We start from the raw sequence: 19,902 nt of genomic DNA on the forward strand, positions 1-19,902 counted from the left end.
TGAGTTACAATAGCATATCCTATTTTTTTTTAAACTTTACTTACACCTACCTCTGTTTTTTTCATTAAAAGTATACATATAATGTTTTTAAAATTTTAAGGAGATGTAAATATATATAAAAATAGATAATAATGTAATGTATTAAAGAAATTACATGAAATTTAAAGAAAAAGAAATTTCTATAATGTAAGAAAACATGAGAGAGTATTAACATAATTCCCTGCCAAATTACCGATTTCCACAAATACAGCAAACAGTCGCAATCGTTGATCGTTGAAACTGACGTGTTCTTTGATTTTGAAAGTTTTTAGTCACAAAATTTGACAAACACAAAAGGATAAAAGTGATAATAGAAAAAATAAGAAAGAATGATACACGATGACATACTGCCTCTGAAGAAGATTGTTTATTCAGAGAGAGATAATGGTGGTAAACAAAGAACCGCCACGAATAGCCTAACAACCTTGTTTCAGCAGTGAGAAGCTTCAAACTTTGATGTCTTATGCTACCAAATGCTATGAGCTATGCATTCTGCTTATAAATAGAGGTCAGTCCTCTGCCAAATACACACACTCCTTGATATTATATATTCTTCCATTCCATTCCATCTCATTAGATTCCATTCATCATGGCTGTTTTCACCTTCGAAGACCAAACCACTTCTCCCGTGGCTCCAGCTACCCTTTACAAAGCTCTTGTGAAGGACGCCGATAACATCGTCCCAAAGGCCGTTGATTCCTTCAAGAGTGTTGAAATCGTTGAGGGCAACGGTGGCCCCGGAACCATCAAGAAGATCTCTTTCCTCGAGGGTACCATTTCATTCATCTTCTATATATTTTGTGTATGTGCATTGCATTGACAGAACAACATATAAAATAAACTAACTGTGAATTGTGAATTGTGAATGGACAGATGGGGAGACAAAGTTTGTGTTGCACAAAATAGAAGGAATAGATGAGGCAAACTTGGGATACAGCTACAGCATAGTTGGAGGTGCTGCCTTGCCAGAGACTGCAGAGAAGATCACAATCGACTCCAAACTCAGTGATGGGCCCAACGGAGGATCAGTTGTAAAGTTGAGTATAAAATACCACAGCAAAGGAGATGCTCCACCCAATGAAGATGAGCTCAAAACTGGCAAAGCCAAGAGTGATGCTCTTTTCAAGGTCATCGAGGCTTACCTTTTGGCCAATGCTTGAATTATTACCAACGTCTTCTTTATCTTATAAACGTAACACTGTCTTTCCTTTCTTATTTTTATTTTCTCCTGTTGGGAAACATTTCCCATATCCTTGTATCTCACTTCATCAATAAATTATAATAAATCAAAGCAAATTTTATAACTTTTCTTATGTTAATTGGGAGTTTAATTCTGTTATAAACTTAAGAGATAAAAAAAAAAAGGAAAAAAATATAAGAATGAATATCTCTTCTATTATTTTATTTAAAATCAAAACTATTTTATTTAAAATCAAAACAATAGTATGAATATATGCAAACATTACACTCATTAAAAGTTTAACTAAAGAGAGAAAGAATTTTTGTAGTAAAAAATTAGAAAAAACACCATTAATATTAACATTCTTATAGTAATTCAATATTCTTTTAGTACCTTAAATTAAAATATTGCATAAATAGTTTCCATAATAAAAGAAATATGTGTTTGACCCCTAACATGAAAAAAATTTATCCAGTCAATCACTATCATAGATAATAAATAATATTATTTTTAAATCCAAATCAGATTAAAAACTATTATGTGAAAATTGTACAAATTATATTTTTTTATTTAAATTTAGACTAGCTAAATTCGTGATTAGATTTTAGGTAGGAGTTTATTTTATTTGTACCATTTTACAAGATTTGTTTAGGAGTGTAAAAAAAAGTTGATGGAGTTTTAAAAAGCAAATAAACAACTCTATCCCCGTTTCTAATTTGGTTTGACTGTAACTTCAACATCTTTAATTTGACTTTAAATAAAATATTGTTTGGATTAATATTGAATAAGACATTTATTAATTGGTCTTGACAAGACATATTTTTTGGTTGTCATGTCTTCAAACTTTAATTTTATCCAATATAATTTTTTTTATTTTTTGTAAACTTTTATACAAATTTAGACAAAAACAAGCAGAAGATGTAATAAATTTAAGTTAAATTAGGTTAATAAAATTTTCACCATTTAATTATTTTAAATAAACCTTAAAATTGACAAAGTGAAATTTATTTTTTAGAAATATGTAATAGAAAAAAAATATTTTACTACTGTAAATTTTTTAGAAGGAATAATAGTACTTTTCATATATTCTGAAAAAATACATTAGAGGTATCGTAGTATATATGGTATTAAAAAAACATAATATTTATTATCCGGATTGTAATTTTTTACCAACGAGACAAGTCATTAAGGGTAAAAATAATTAAAGAAATTTGAGTGAATAAAATGTGTTTATATCTTTTTTTGATTATTTTTGTTTTCATTAATTGTCATTGTTAGCTTAATTTTGATTTAACTTTAATATTAAAATGCTGATATATGTAAATTTTTTGATAAATTTTAGTTTTTATTATTCTAGATAAATCACTAAAAAAAAATCAGTATTATCTATTGATTTTTATCTATGGATCTGAATCCTTAGGTAAATTGAGCATTACTGACGAATATTACCCACGGACAACATTACTTGCGACATTACTTACAAATTCTAAATATGTAGGTAAATTCACCATTATCTACCAACTATACTCACGGATCTTATTACCTATGGATCTCTATTAACTATCAATTAATACCCATGAATCTCTATTACTTATGAACTATCACCCACAGATCTCTATTACTTACCAACTATTATCATAATAATTATATATATATATAATATTAAAAATATTATTATAATATAAATAATTATAAAATCATAATTAATATTCATAAATAATAATAATCATAACTAATAAGTATACATATTATTAATTGATCCTGCCTGTTGACCAAAACGCTGGAGCTTTGCCTCGTCAAACTTGGATCGACGTATGCGCCGTGTTTGCCTCCGTCCTTCACCGCGGTCCACCTCGAGAACCTGCAAAAGACGAAACGGCGCCGCTGCGGCCGATCGCACTCCAACGCCCAAGTCAGTGACTGAACCACCAATTACTTCAAGAATAAGACTCAAGAACTCTAAGGAACCGTGACCAGTTCTCTCTCAGTGTACTCAAGACTCGCAAGCGTACAGAATAATCTGAACGTGCGTACCTCAGAAGTTCGTTGAGAAACTCTTATATACCTGGACACTTTCTCTCTCCTGGCAGTTACACATCTGGACACGTGGCTCGCATCCAACTGTACACGTGCCTTCATTTGGAGCATCCTTGACTTGGGCGCTACTTCTGACTCTTCTTCTGGCTAAGTTACTTATGCATGATATACTCAGTGCATAGATGCCTTGGAGCGCGATCTCTTCTGGATGGCGAGTTTGGGTGCCTTCGTACACACCTTCCCTGTGGTCTTGCCGGCCGCCTTCATGATCTGCCATACCTGTTTCACCGTGTAAGCTCGAGTGAGCTGTCCCCCGACCTCATCCTCTGGCTAGCTAGGAAGCGTCCATCTGCCTTCATCTTCGGCGATGTCCTTGTTTCGGCGATCTCTAATCACTTGGTCGCCTAGATTCATATCTGGCGACTTCATCTTCAACTAGGTGATCGCCGGTATTGGTATGATGGAGATCGGAGCACGCCAACTTAATAACTGGCGACTACGTAGACCCCCCGACCTCCTTCCCTTCTGCCAGCCAGGTGTCCCGTCCAACACGCCTATATAACAGCTCGACGCCACGTCACTACTCCCGACTACCAGGGCGGTACATTAATATTATAAAATTAATAATATTAATATAATAATATAAATAATATAATTAGTATTATATTAATAATATTAATAATAATAATAATAATAGTATTAGTAATAATAACATTAATAATATAAATACTATTAATAAAAATATTAATAAAATTAATATTATTTATAATATTAACACTATTTATAATATTTAATAATATTAATAATATTTGTAACATCCCTAATTTTTCCACATCTAAAAACTATAATTGTATAAAATATTAAAATGAATATATAAACATAATACAAATATGTCTTCTTTTAATTTTTTGAGAAGACTAGAAGAAAGAACTTTAGATGTGAAGGCAAATGACCTCTTCCTTCATCAATAAAAGCCTCCTTTACTTGATTCTCATCATACTCCCCGAGTTAGAGAGAATTCGTCCACGAATTCTGAATCCCTGTATATAACAAAGTCAGTTTATTTTTACAATTAAAAGTGGACGATAAAGGCAAACATGACTTATCATTTGTAAACAAAGGGATTTCAGAAAAGGAGGTTCTATAAAGTGACCAAGTTGGAAAAAATTGTTTGGGAATGATAATATCTTTTGGAAAAAGACTTCTTAAATGGTGAAAACCATTAGGAGGTATGAAAAAATCATCCCTAACATTTTTTAACCAAGTTGGTGTTGAAATAGAAACCTTGGGTAATGAAAAAGATAAAGAAGAAGAAGATCTTGGAGGTTCCTTTTGAGGCATAACACGAGTCAACATGTTGGATTTAGTGGGCAAAGTGGTGTGACTCGGTTTAGTACTTACTTATTTTTCTTTCTCATTTTCTCTTTTAGTTTTCATTTTTATTTGGTCCCCATGAACCTCTTTGGAAGAGAGGGGTTTTAAGATAACCTTGCGCCCTTGGAAGGAAAAAGACATTGTATTGGATAGGCCATCATGTAAAACATGTCGATCATATTGCCAAGGCCTTCCTAAAAGAAGATGAGTTGCTTCCATGGGCACAACATCACATAAAACCTCATCTTTATACTTGCCTATTGCAAAGTTAATGAGGACTTGTTTATTAACAATTATTTCTCCTACATCACTAAGCCATTGCAATTTGTAGGGCTTTGTATGAGAGATAGTAGGCAATCCAAGGTTATCTACTACTCTTGTACTAGCCACATTAGTGCAACTTCCCCCATCCACTATCAAAGAGCAAATGTTGTTTTGAATAAGACATCTTGTATGAAAAATATTTTCCCTTTGACTTTCATCAAAAGGTTGTGAAACTTGTCCAAGAAATCTTCTCACAACTAACAAATCCCCTTTAAGTGGACTCTCACTCTCATCCCCACTAGATGCACTAGAATGCAAAGAATGCTTAGGAGAATCCGAATCATGCTCACTCATTACAATGCCATCATGCATGTACATACTTCGTTTAGAAGGGCAATTAGCGGCTATGTGACCATAACCCATACATTTAAAGCACTTGGTATTAGACGTTCTAGTGGGTGATTTAGGCCTAGAAGTAGATGGCTTAGGTTCCTTGGGTTTGAAAGAAGAATCTTTAGAAGGAAATTTTGAAAAAGACTTTTTGTTCTTCCAAGAATTGTTGTGGTAACCATCATTGGGAGTATGTTTGAAAGAATTTTTCTTAGCAAGTTGGGCTTCCACCTTCATTGCAAGATGAACTAAAGAACCCAATGATGAATACTCTTGTAACTCAACAACATCTTGAATATCCTTCCTTAGACCACTCACAAACCTAGCAATCATAGCTTCCTCACTTTCCTCTAATTCAATTTTAAGCACAAGCGTTTCTAACTCTTTGTAATATTCATCCACATTTAGCGTGCCTTGTTGAAACCGTTGGAGTCTCAACATGAGGTCGTTCCTAAAATGTGGGGGCACAAACCTAGCGCGCATTTGATCCCTTAAAGACTTCCAAGAGTCCACGGGAGGACCCTTGTGATACATAATGTCCTTTACAACACCATGCCACCATTTCATGGCATAATCTACAAATTCTAAGGTGGCTAGCTTGTACTTGTGTTGTTCATCTTGGATCTCATGGATCTCAAATATTTGTTCACACTTAGCCTCCCAATCTAAATACACATTAGGATCACTATATCCATTGAAATAAGGAAGCTTGACCGAAGGTAGCCTAGCCTTTGCATCTTGGTAGTAACCATTGCCATGGTGAGGTCTCTCCATTCGGTTGTGATGTCTATGTCCAAGGAATTGGGGTGGAGTTCTCCTTCTCCTATGGTCTTTTTCACGGCCTATGTCATTTGAAGAAACTCTTGTTGAAGGTCTATGTGAATGATGCCCATCATGGATAGAAGGAGATGGCCTAGCTTGTTGCACCTCCATCTTTTGCAATTTCTCTTCCAAACGCCTAATGGTGCGTTGAGCTTCATGCAATTCACCAAGGACCGAAGCTTTGGAAGGAGAATGCTACTTGTAGGATGCATCACTTGAAAATCCAGCCATTTGCAAATAAAAACAGCAAACACACAAAACCAGCAAACAAGTCAAGAAACAAAAAAATTAGCAAAAACAGTGAGTTTGGCAACCAAATTGCCGAAGTGAATTTGGCCAGAAAAAGAGGTCACTCTCAAAGAAAAAATGTCCCTGCACCAATCTGATCTTGAGGTCTTGGAATCCTCAAATGAAAGATGTCAAAGCAAGACACACCAATCTCAAAGCCAACCACAACAAAACCAATGAAGCAATAAAGACAAACAAGAAAAAGTATAAGCAAAGAAAGGCTAGAACAAAAGGAATACTAGATGTTTAACAAACTCAAAGATTAATGAACAAAAGACAAGCAAGAAAATTAAAGAACTCAATGAGAAAGTAGGCACACAAAAGAATACTTAAAGAAAAGCACTAGAGTAGATGAAGAAAACAAAAAAATTAGCTACTGGAAAATATTTTTTTATGCAAACTGTGCTTGATGTTCACTGATTTAACTGGAATGATATAGAGCGAACTGGATTATGAAATTTTAACCACACAAACTTCAAGATCTTAGCTCAAAAATGGCACTGGAATTATGCAAAAACAGTAAGCCAATTAATTGAGATAAATTTTTCAAAATCGCTGCCAGATTACCGTATTTTTTTCGGCAGAAATGTACACTTTTTGTATTTTATTTATCATTTTTTGTGTACTTTGAATTTTTGAGTATTTCTTTTTTCTACTCTTTTCTAACACTTTAAAGAACACAAATCCAGAATTTAAGAATTTTCCAGTGAGTAAATCAATTGCAATAAGGAAAAACAGTAAGCACGTTTTCAGAAAACAGAGGAATCCTAATAGGAATGATAAACAGAATTATGAACTAGCAAAGACATAATGAAAAATGAAGTATATGGAACTTGTATAGGTCTAGAATACAAGCATGAACTCAAACTAAAACAGAAAATGCACAAAGGATCAAATATCAAACTCAGAAAATTATGACACCAAAGCAAGGAACAACAAAATCAATAAAAGTACTACAAGAAGTGATGACAATTATGGAAAAACAAGACTAAGACAAAACTTGTATGGATTCAAAAAGGAAAATACTCAAACATATGATAGGCAACATAAAGAAAACAGCAAGAAAACTCAAATAAGCCTAAAACAGAACCGTAAATTGCAAGAAATTAAAGAGCTCTTGAAATTAAAGTGCAACACAACTCAAAAATTAAACAAGAACACACCTAAACTCTAGATACCACATGATATGATTCCACTAGCACAATATGAATGATTCTTGACATTCTTAGGAATCATCTTGAGTTGGATATGAGATAGGCACTTTATCATAGAATTGGATCAAGGTTCTCTGAACACGAACTCACCAAGACTAGTACCAAAACCCAAACTCATATGGAAGTTCCATGTTTTGTCAAATTGAACCGATTGAAATGGAAGAAAAGGCAAAGGCACCGATTAAACAACACAAAAACAGAAATGCACCGAACAAAAGACTAGAAATGAAGAAGAAATGATGAAGAACAGCAAATAAACAAATGAACCGAAGCAAAGCTCATAAGAAATGAAAATGCCGAATAGAAATTCAAGAGAAGCAAGCTAAGACATGAACAATTGAAAGAGAAGGAAGGAAGGAGAAGAGAAAAGCTCATGAAGATGGAGGAATGGTTGGATGATCACGCCACTTAGAGGATGGTGGCTCCAAGATGAGTGTGCAAGCTGCCACTTGAGGTAACCATGGAAACTCTCAAGATAAGACTAGTGAGGAAGACACAAAGCTCTCCAATGCTCTCTCAAAAATTGAGTATAGTTTCTCTAATCAAATTTCAAATCTCAAAAATACAAAGGCAGCACCTTAATTTATAGCCTAGAGGTGCTGAAATGCAAAGCTAAATGAATTCAAAATTCCCCCCAAATACAAATGAAAGTGGCGCCAACTATAGTCATGAAGAAGGTGTGACCTTCTCTCTCACTTTGGCACCTCCCTATTTACTCCTACACCTATCTACTAACGCACCCCCCTTAAGACTCCTAATCTAAAGTCCTAAAAATGCTTTAACAAAAGAGGTTTCTAATGTTTCCCTCTAAGCACCTTTCTAAACAATATTCTTTATTATTTAAAACTTGGCCTTGCCCCTCATGGGATGGACTTGGGCTCTTTGGACTTTGGCCTTCTTGGACTTTGGGCTTGGGCCTCATCTTTATGATATGTCTTCTTTTAATTTTTTTGAGAAGACTAGAAGGAAGAACTTTAGATGTGAAGGCAAATGACCTCTTCCTTCATCAATAAAAGCCTCCTTTACTTGTTTCTCATCAACCACTCACACAAACAAGAAGAGTGATTGGGTTGATACTCGTGCTCGTGAATATGTAATTTATAGGTCTAATTTTTTAAATTTTTAATTTAATTTCCTAACATTTCCATCCCTTAATGACTATGTAGGAAAACTACCATGAGCGCTTGAAGATCCTTCAAACAAATAGTTCTCAGGGTTTCAACCTCTGATGTTCACCAAGTAGATCCAACAACCAAGCTTCAGGGCTTGGAAGGAAGTTGTTGCTGGAGGGAAGAGAAGAGGTCAAGTTTATGGTACAACAAACTTGGCTGGTAACTTCAGCAAATGAGTCTTTTCCCTCACTCTGCCCTCCTTCTTTGCTTTCACCATTGATCAGTTGGTTGGAAATCAACAACTTCGTGTAGAAATTAATATGTATAGTCAAAAGTATGCATACTTAGAGGAGGAAATGAAATAGATCAAGGAACATTTTGTCACGGTGTTGCAACAACAATGTGACGATGCTTCCACTAGTACAAGTCAATTTCACCACTATTTAGAACATGATCACCAACCCCTTCCTTGAAGTACATCCTAGATTGTAAGTTTAATTATTGCATGATTCTATTATATACTAAATGTTTTAGTTATTCACATTTTTTTTCATTTTTTTACAAGTTTTTATGGACCACATCAATGTTTATCAATGTTTATTCTACTGCATGGGAGACTTCTGTTATGATCTTTTTTTTAATTACTTTTAATGCATTTTATATTTTTATTTTTAGTACTTTTTTTATGTAATGGTATTATGTTATATTTCAAGTTCTAGTACTCTAGTTAATTTTTAATTTACAATTATATTATATGTTTTATTTTATAATAACGTTATACATTTAATTGCTAAGTTTGATTTTATTTTTTAATGAATGAATTTTAGAATAGAATTTCATTATTGAAATAGGTGGCTTTAATATTGAGTTTGAGGTAGAATTATTTTAATATTTGAATGATTTGGATTCAAAAATTAAAACTGCCTACAGAAATCAAACAACACTGCAATCTTTTTTTCTTAAGCTCTTATGCGTGGCCATGCCAACACTAGGTTTTTATTTATTCCGGTCTTTACTGATGCAATTACATATTTATTTTATTTAATTATATTCTTTGCGTCAGCTTGACCCACCCAAGGTTTTTCTTACATACTTTTGTGTCGGTCTAGTTGACGGTATTTCCTTCCTAAAACATCGGTCAAGCTGACAATATAAAATTGTTTTGTGTCATTTTTATGTTGGTTTGATCTACGAAAATTGCATTTTTCACAGTGATCGACGCAAATTCACGTTGCTTTTATGCTTTTTTCATCAGTTGTTGGACTAACGCACAATCGATATTTAATCATCGATTTTCTTAATTTTGTGTCCATTTTTTATTGACATAAATATATATTTTTCTTGTAGTGAGATAATTAATACTGTATATAACTTTGCTTTTATAAAAAGTATATAGTATTAGTGTCCACAGCTAATGTTACATCTCTTTATACATCTGTTGTGAATCGACATAGAAATATTTTACTTTCTATATAAGTAAAATTATATATCTAACTTATGTAAAAGAAAAAAAATAACCAATACAAAGTTGTAACTTTAGTAAAAAGTTAATTTCTATTATGATATGTTTGATTGAAAAAATTCAAAGGAAAAAAATGAAATTAAAGTTGAAATGTTTGAAAAAAATAAGTAATTTAAAAAATAGTAATATTTATTTTATTATTTTCACATATTTTTAATCATTTTTATATGTATTTTTAAAAATTTAATTTTCTTTTCATTTTTTCTTGGTTAAATATCTTTAATTTATAATATTTTCACTTATTTTCTATTCATCTTTTTATTTTTATTGAGTAGATTACTCTCCTCTCTATGAATGTGAAGGTGTTTTTCTTTTAGATTGGTCATTGATAGGTGTCATTTTGTTGTCAAATTAAAATGGTGTTAGCGTACACTTGTCTAATACTAGAGAAGTGATAGTATAATTGTGGTCAGATAAACTCATGTCGTCTCCCAACGAATCTAATAGTGAAATCAGTAAATCAATGTCCAGAATCTATCTACAACCAAGAAAATTTTTGTAATATCAATAAAGATTAAAATGGGTTGAGATTGTTTAACAAAAAAATATAAAAGCAAAATGATTAAAATAAAAAATAAAAAGTGATTGATTCTCAATTTCTTTTGAATTCTTCACAACTTATATAAACATTTAATCAGGTAGAATAACTCCTTTAACAATGTTCACACAAGTTTAGAAGAAAAAAAAACTACATTAAGAATGCAGTTTCCAAGTTTAAATTCTATTACCTAACTTAGTCACATGTATCTTTTTAAATTCCTTATTTCAAAATTCTTTGTTTTATAAAATGACAATTTTTTTTCAGCTTGTTGATGAAGATCATGTTCAAGAAAGAAGGATGATATTAAAATCTAAGATGAGGGGTAGAAAAATTCATGTACTTTTTTGTTAATTGAATTTGTAATAGTTTTAATTCAGAAAAATTTAGTAACAAATACAATGTGACTTTATACATTAAGACCTTAGAGCTAAAAAAATAAATATTCTTGGAATTGTTATGTGACAATAAATATTCAATTGAAAATATGATTATTTTGTTTATGAAGGTGTCACTTTTATTTTGTAGTTTGTTGATAATTTTCATGATAATTATATATATATATATATATATATTAAAATTGTGTTTTAATTAATAATTTTAATTTGCTTATTTTATTTAATTTCCACTACATTAATAAAATATATTTGTTTTATTTAATATCTTTAAAAAAAATCTATTAGTATGATTTAAAATAGGATTACACTTTAGGCACGATTTTTCGTTATTTGTATAAAGTCACTTTTGTTGTAGTGTTAAAAAAAGCAAATAAAATTTAATTAATGGATAAATGATAAAATGAGTAAAAAAACCAAATGTTTAACTTATGATATTTTATAGGGGTTTTGAAACTCCTTATTTACTAGAATTTTGAAATCCATGATATTTACGGAGGTTTTGAAACTTAAGGTATTTTACGAAAGTTTCAAAATCTATAGTATTTTACGGACGTTTTGAGACCTATGGTATTTTACGGAAGTTTTGAAACCCATGGTACTTTATGGGGGTTTTTGAAACCCATGGTATTTTACGGAAGTTCTTAAACTCATGATAATTAATAGATGTTTTGAAAGGCTTTTCCTGAAGTTTAAAAACCCTTGACTAACACGTTCCCCATTGATGGTTTAGCGAGGGAAACTAAAACCCTAGGTAAAGGACTTAACAGAGGTTTTAACCCTAGGTAATGTAAAAATAAACTCCCGTTAAAATAATTTTTTCTTATAGTTTTATCACCCTTCAATTCTCACACAGCTTAATCAGATTGAACATGCGTTAATCTAATTCAACTTTCTTAGAATTGGTGGCCTAAATAAGAGGGTTGAATTGTTTTCACAAGAGTTTTGCAAAGTTTGGAAGTAGAGTGAAAAGTTCTAAAAAATCAACCAATTGATTTTATGTTCAACTGGATAAAAGTTTAGTTTTAATGTTCTTTACAGAAATTCAACCCCTCGAAACAACAAGTTGTTTATACCAACAAAGAAAGAACAATGATTAACACAGTGTAAAAGAGAAGGGATAAAGAGACTCAGACACAAAGGTTTATACTGGTTCACTCTTAAGCCAGAGCTACGTTCAGTCCTCAATTAACCAATGAGAATTCACTATGTAATCAAACCTATATTACAAAACACTCACCAAGAGTGATGATCTTGAACCCCTCAAGAACACACACCACTCCTTAGAAACACCACTGTTTTCAGAAATACTTTTCTGAAACTGTCTTACACGAAATTACATAGAAATACAATGTTCAAAATAAAGGAAAAGAATACACATGGGCTTTACAAAGTATAAGAACAAAAGTATACAAAGACCCAGTCCTATTCCACACACAACTGATGATTCAAAACTCTTGAACTCTTCAGAAATATTTTTAATAATCTCTCTTTCTTAGGTTCTTGAAAAGAATATCAAACAACCCTTATATAGACTTAAGCAAGTGGTCAAAGTTGTTAGATCATAAATAAAAAGCAGTTGAAATCATTTAAAAATAATTTCAAACTCTTAACAAAATTTTGTTATAAAAACAACATATTGTTTTTTGTACCGCCCTGGTGGTCGGATGCGATGACGTGGCATCCTGTTACAGTGTAGCCGTGTTGACAAGGCGCCAGGTTGACAGTTGGGAAGGAAGTCGGGAGGCACGTGTGGTCGCCGATAGTTAAGTTGGCGTGTTCCGATCTCCAGCTTACCAGAATAGGCGATCGCCAGGTTGAGGATGAAGTCGCCAGATGCAGACTCAGGCGACCAGGCAGTCGGAGATCGCCAGAACAAGCACATCGCCGAAGTTAAAGGAGAAGCAGATTATGAAGGCGGCCGGCGAGACCACAGGGAAGGTGTATGAAGGCCCTACCTCGCCAGTTTCAGTAGAGATCGCACTCCTGAGTTAGCTATGCACTGGGCAGCACCATGCATAGGTAACTTAGCCAAAATGAGAGTAGAAGTAGCGCCAAGTCAGGGAGCCTCCAGATGATGGCACGTGTACAGTTGGATACGAGCCACGTGTCCAAGTCTGTAACTGCCAGGAGAGAGAGAACCACCAGGTATATAAGAGTTCCTAACAGATTTTCTAAGGTACGCACGTTCAGTTCATACACTTTACGCTTGCGAGTGACAGAGCTGTTTGTGAGAGAGATTTGCACGGTTCCAGTTCTTAGTATTTGGTGATACCGTCACTGACTTGAGCGTCGGAGTGCGATCGGCCGCAGCGGCGCCGTATCGTTTCTTTGCAGGTTCTTGAGATAGATCCAGAGGAGGAACGGAGGTGGGAAGCGGCGCGCACGTCGATCCTTTGACGAGGCATTCTCCAGCGCTCCGGTCAACAGGCAGGATCATCAAGCGCCCACCGTGGGGCCGTGTAAAACGTGCTCCCATCCACAGCGTGAGTTCGTGGAGTTTCTCGAGGTTTTCTGCGCGGTTGTGTGCTGGTGCAACCGTCGTTGGCAGTTTCTTTGAGTTTCGTTCGGTGAGTTTGTGTTTGTGCCGTTTGTTTGTCTTTCAATTGGTGGAGTGAGGTCTTTTGTTGCTTGCGCGCAATCTGTCTGGTGGAGGTTCGAGTTCTTTGGTGGTTTTCTGCGAAGGTTTGCGGTGTTTTTGGGTTCTTGCGCAGTTTCTTGAGTTTTCCCCGATTGATCGCTGGTTCGTTCGTGGTTGAAGTGTTATTTGCTGTATTTCTGTGGTTCGCTGAAGTTGATAAGAAAGATGAGAAGCAATCGTTCCAGTCCCGTGGCTCCCGTCGCGGCTGAAGGCGACGCCGCCATGACCATGGCGCAGATGGCAGAAATGATGCGCTCATTGCAGGCCACTGTAGAAGCCTCGCGCGTCGAGCAGGCAAGGATACATGAAGACCTGGTCGCCTCTCGCGCCAGGAACGAGGAGCTCAGCAAGGTAGCTGAGGAGCTACGTCGAGCTCTTCAGGAGCAGCAGGTTCGTTCTTCCGCTGAAGAGGTGGCACCGTCGACGCCGCCTCATGTTTTCCCAATGCCTTTCATTCAGGCGATTACCGACACGCCAATTCCCACGAGCGTGGTCCCGGTTAAAGCTGTTTTCACTGGCGTGGAAGATCCAGAGGCTCATCTGACCACGTTCCACACACAGATGATGCTGTCAGGGGGGTCGGATGCTGTCTATTGTAAGATGTTCGTGAGCACGCTCCAGGGAACGGCGATGGAGTGGTTTGTGAGCCTGCCTAATGGCCACATAACTAATTTTCAGCAATTCTCAAAAATCTTTGTCGAGCAGTATATTGTGAACAAGGCACCGCCCAGAGTGTCCTACGATCTGTTTGATATAAGGCAGTACCAGGGGGAGTCCCTCAGAGACTACCTTAATCGCTTCGGAGCACAGATGGTCAGATCGCCAGCCAAGGATGAAGAAATGCTGGTTTATGCCTTCAAGAAGGGCGTGCAGCCAGGGCCATTCTGCGAAGCCTTGATCAGGGCTCATCCAGCGACGTTTGCTGAAGTCAGGCGACTTGCGGTGGCTCACATCGCCGACGAGAGTGAGGTCGCCGAGAAGAGAGGCAGTGTGGCTCCCGTCAGGCCACGCGCCCAGACCAGGATCCAGCCACAGAGGGTGCTGGAAACGGCAGCGGCGGCCAGAAAGGATCAAAGGACTCGCTATCCTTACGATAGGAGAAACAAGGGAAGAAGCCAAGCGCGCCAACCGCCAGCACGCCAACAACCAGCACGCCGGGAATACAATCGCCCGCCTAAGCACAAATTCGTCATGGGACTAGCGGACCTGATCGCTATCCCTAACATATCTGCTAGGTTGAAGGCGCCCGAGAAGGTGGGCGACAAGGTGTTAGGGTCGAAGCCGGATGTATGGTGCGAGTTCCACCAGTGCTTTGGCCACAACCTGGACTCGTGTTTGTCTTTAGGGTACCAGCTCGACGATCTGGTTAAGAGCGGGTTCCTAAACGACTATCTGCTGGACAGAAGGACCGGAGGAGCGTCGAGTTCCCAGCCGGCAGGGGGAGAAGCCCAGCAACACGAGATGCCTATCCATGGGGAGATCCACACCATTGTAGGGGGTTTCTCAGGTGGTGGATGCACCGCATCGCAGAGGAAAAGGTACGCGATCGGTGATGTCGGTGGACATGTTTGAAGATCACTCGCCCGAAGTGGACATTACGTTCACCAAGCAGGATCTTCGGGACGTTGTGCCTCACGACAACGATCCCATTGTTATTTCGTTGATCACGGGGGGGAGGAAGGTTCACCGAGTTCTGGTGGACCAAGGAAGTTCGGCAGACGTGATGTTCTGGCCGACTTTCACGCAGCTAGAATTGCCCCTTGACCAGCTGAGGCCCTATGGAGGGTGCTTGTATGGGTTCGCTGGCGACCAGGTGGAAGTCAGGGGGTACATTGAGCTGAGAACAACGTTTACCGATGAGGCTGGGTCGAGGACGGAGAAAATCAAGTACCTCATCGTAAACGCCCCTTCAGCATATAACATCCTGCTGGGAAGGCCCACCCTTAACAGGATAGGCGCAATTCCATCGACTCGGCACATGAAGGTGAAGCTGCCGTCCATGGAAGGGGTGGTAATCACGATAAAGTCTGATCAGAAGGAAGCGAAAAAGTGCTATGAAAATAGCCTGAAAAATAAAAGATCAGTGAGCTATGTCACAACCACCCCACCGCCCGGTGTGAAGCCCAGACCGCCGATAATGGAGGAGGCCGCCGGAAGGGACGTAGAGATGGTAGATGCTGAGCTGGGGGAGAGGAATGCTGCCCTGGAGGAGGAAGAGGCGCGAAATCGCCCGGAGGAAGCAAGGGAACTCGGAATCGCCAAGGCGGTGACCGCCAGAGAGTCCAGGCCCAAGCCCGTCGAGCAGTGGCTCGAGAAGGAGATCGGGGGGAAAGTTTTCAAGCTCGGAAGATCTCTGGAGGTCGATCTCCAGGACCAGATCGCCAAGGTGATTGAACGGCATCTGGACGCGTTTGCCTGGTCCGCTTCGGACATGCCCGGGATCGATCCCGACTTCTTGTGCCATCATCTGGCGATGGACAACATGGTGAGACCGGTGCGGCAAAGAAGGAGGAAATTTAATGAAGAGAGGAGGCAGGCGATCAAGGATGAGACCCAGAAACTCCTCGCTGCAGGCCACATCAGGGAAGTCCAGTACCCTGAGTGGCTGGCAAATGTCGTGCTGGTAAAAAAGAGCAACGGGAAATGGCGCATGTGCGTCGATTTCACCGATCTGAATAAGGCTTGCCCAAAGGATTCGTATCCTTTACCAAGCATTGATGCCCTGGTTGATAGTGCTGCAGGGTGCAAGCTGCTGAGTTTCCTGGACGCCTTCTCGGGCTATAATCAGATTAAGATGCATCCCATGGATGAAGAAAAAACAGCCTTCATGACGGAGAGGTCGTGCTACTGCTATAAGGTGATGCCGTTTGGGCTGAAGAATGCGGGGGCCACGTACCAGAGGCTGATGGACGGAGTACTTGCACCAATGCTGGGAAGGAACGTGCAAGCTTACGTCGATGACATGGTCGTGACCTCGCAGGAGAAAAGCAAGCACGTTGCAGACTTGGAAGAATTGTTCACGACGATCGCCAAGTTCAAGTTGAAGCTCAACCCGGAGAAATGCATTTTCGGCGTGGAGGCTGGAAAATTTTTGGGTTTTCTCTTGACTGAAAGAGGGATAGAGGCCAACCCGGACAAGTGTGCCGCCATCTTGGCGATGAGAAGCCCGACTACAGTGAAAGAAGTCCAGCAGCTAACGGGTCGGATGGCGGCCCTATCCCGCTTCGTGTCAGCGAGCGGAGAAAAGGGACATCCCTATTTCCAGTGTCTGCGGCGCAATAACAAGTTCGCTTGGACGAAAGAGTGCGAGGAAGCTTTCGTCAAGCTGAAGGAATATTTGGCGAGCCCGCCGGTTCTGTGCAAACCACTGGCGGGAATCCCTCTCAGGTTGTATTTCGCTGTGACTGAGAGGGCGGTGAGTGCGGTGCTCGCCCAGGACCAGGATCAGGCTCAGAAGCCTATTTATTTCGTGAGTAAAGTGTTGCAGGGCCCAGAAACGAGATATCAGGCCCTGGAGAAGGCTGCATTGGCTGTGGTGTTTTCGGCGAGGAGGTTGCGCCACTATTTCCACAGTTTCACAATACTGGTGATGACTGACCTGCCCATCCAGAAGGTCTTGAAGAAACCTGACGTTGCAGGAAGAATGGTGAAGTGGGCAGTCGAGTTGTCAGAGTTTGACATTAAATATGAGCCTCGAGGCCCGATCAAAGGGCAAATCTTTGCAGATTTTGTAGTCGAGCTCTCTTCAGAGGCGACGCGGGTTGAAGGATATGATTTCCGTTGGGTACTCTCGGTGGATGGATAGTCAAACCAGCAGGGTAGCGGTGCTGGAGTCATATTGGAAGGACCCAACGGCGTGCTGATCGAACAATCGTTGAGATTCGCCTTCAAAGCCAGCAACAATCAAGCAGAGTATGAGGCGCTGATCGCCGGGATTCTGCTGGCTAAAGAAATGGGAGCCAGAGTGCTGATGGCTAAGAGTGACTCGCTGCTAGTCACAGGGCAAGTAACAGGCGAGTTCCAGGCTAAAGATCCACAAATGGCGGCTTACTTGGCGTATGTGCAGGAATTGAAGAGTTCCTTTGCCTCTTTTGAAGTGGTGCATGTGCCCCGAGAACAGAATGCCCGAGCTGACTTGCTTGCTAAGCTCGCCAGCTCAGGCAAGGGGGGTAGGCAGAGGACAGTGATTCAAGAAACTTTGAAGACGCCGAGGGCATTTGTAGCAGATCACCTGGTCCTTCAGATAAGCAGGTCGACGGAGAGAGCAGCGAGAAGCCATAAGTCTTTGACGCAAGAAACTCTGAGATCGCCAAGGATTAGAGCATGTCGAGGAGAGAAGGTGGACGTGATGCAGGTCTGCGCCACCCATAAGCCAGACACGTGGATAACACAGTACAAGCGGTGCCTGGCGGATGGCCTCCTCCCGCTAGATCCAACAGAAGCTAGGAAGGTAAAGAAAAATTCCAGCAAGTATACATTGATTGATGGCGATCTGTACAGGTTCGGATTCACTCACCCACTCCTGGAATGTATACACGGCGAGAAGTGCACGAGGATTATGGCAGAGCTCCACGAAGGAATATGTGGAAGTCACGTCGGGGGTCGAGCTCTGGCCGCGAGGACTCTCCGTGCAGGCTACTATTGGCCATCCATGAGAGAAGATTGCAAGAAGTATGCCCAGTGCTGCAAACAATGCCAGCAGCACGCCGATTGGCACAAGGCACCTCCCGAGGAGTTGAAGTCGATCTATAGCCCTTGGCCGTTTCATACTTGGGGAATCGACATCCTGGGACCTTTTCCACTGGCGATCAGGCAGATGAAGTACTTGGTGGTTGCGATTGAGTATTTCACCAAGTGGATTGAAGCAGAACCAGTGGCCCAGATCACCGCGCACAAGATCGAAGGCTTTGTATGGAAGAATATTGTGTGCCGGTTTGGAGTGCCTAAGCGCCTGGTATCAGATAATGGGACTCAGTTTGCGAGCCACCTGTTGAAGAAGCTTTGCGAAGGGGTCGGAATTCAGCAAGTGTTTGCATCCGTCGAGCACCCTCAGACTAATGGCCAGGTGGAATCGGCTAACCGGGTATTGCTGAGAGGTTTGAAGAGAAGGCTCGAGAAAGCCAAGGGAAGTTGGGCTGAGGAGGTACCCCGAATAGTTTGGGCGTACCACACCACCGAGCAGTCAGGAACCCATGACACCCCGTTTAGCTTGGTCTATGGGTGTGATGCCATGATTCCAGTCGAGATTCAGGAGAGCTCGCCGAGATTCCAGAACTTTGTAGAGGAAGACTCGAATGAAGAGAGAAGACTGAACCTGGATCTGCTGGACGAAGTCAGGGAGGAGGCAAGGCTGAAGGCTGAGGCGGTGAAGAGAAGGGTCGAGCGAAGGTACAACTCAAAGGTGATGCCAAGGCAGTTTAGAGAAGGCAATCTGGTGATGAGAAAGGCCCACCAGTACAAGATGGAGAATAAGCTATCACCCAAGTGGACTGGACCGTTCAGAATAACCGAGGCACTCGGGAACGGAGCCTATCGCTTGGAGACGTTGGAAGGGGGGGCGATCCCTCGTACCTGGAACGCCACACACCTGAAGTTGTACTATAGCTAAGAGCTTTGTAAGTAAAGACAAACACAAATATTACATTGCAATGTCTCTGTTAAAACAGTTTTAAGGGGGCACTCTTTTTTCCCTAAGGAGGGTTTTTAATGAGGCCACCCAATAAAAGAAGAGTTTTCAAAGTATAAGGTGTTTTCAGATTGCATATGTGTTATTTCCAAAAGTTTCGAAGAAAAACCTTGTCATTCGTACATGATTTAAGGCGCGAAAAGATATGTCGCGTGTTTTCTAAAGTTTTAAAGTCCTCATCGTTTTTCGGCGATTAGAGGCACCAGTTAAGTTTTTAAAGTCCTCATCGTTTTTCGGCGATTAGAGGCACCAGTTAAGTTTTTGAAGTCCTCATCGTTTTTCGGCGATTTGAGGCACCAGTTAAGTTTTTAAGGTCCTCATCGTTTTTCGGCGATCGGAGGCACCAGATGGAAGACCTCAACGCCCTCGCGCGTTTTGAGGCAAGTTAAAAGACCTCCTC

At 39.4% G+C, this 19,902-nt stretch overlaps 1 protein-coding gene across 1 annotated transcript; it reads left to right on the top strand.

The window, feature by feature from the left end:
* The first annotated feature begins 335 nt into the window (after positions 1 to 335).
* LOC137839035 (pathogenesis-related protein 2) lies at positions 336 to 1,343 on the top strand. The gene is made up of 2 exons (XM_068648162.2): positions 336 to 809; positions 913 to 1,343. The coding sequence occupies exons 1-2, from the start codon at positions 629 to 631 to the stop codon at positions 1,197 to 1,199; spliced, it is 468 nt and encodes a 155-aa protein (XP_068504263.1). The 5' UTR covers positions 336 to 628; the 3' UTR covers positions 1,200 to 1,343.
* Positions 1,344 to 19,902: the final 18,559 nt, after the last annotated feature.

The sequence above is a fragment of the Phaseolus vulgaris genome, chromosome 3 (assembly GCF_051622355.1).
Source record: "Phaseolus vulgaris cultivar YP4 chromosome 3, ASM5162235v1, whole genome shotgun sequence".
Lineage (NCBI taxonomy): Eukaryota > Viridiplantae > Streptophyta > Magnoliopsida > Fabales > Fabaceae > Phaseolus > Phaseolus vulgaris.

Bases quoted from the DNA above. Each gene is read 5' to 3' on its own strand.
- LOC137839035 (XM_068648162.2), top strand. From the start codon at position 629: ATGGCTGTTTTCACCTTCGAAGACCAAACCACTTCTCCCGTGGCTCCA. The intron at 810-912 runs GTACCATTTCAT...GTGAATGGACAG, and splicing joins GAAGATCTCTTTCCTCGAGG to ATGGGGAGACAAAGTTTGTG.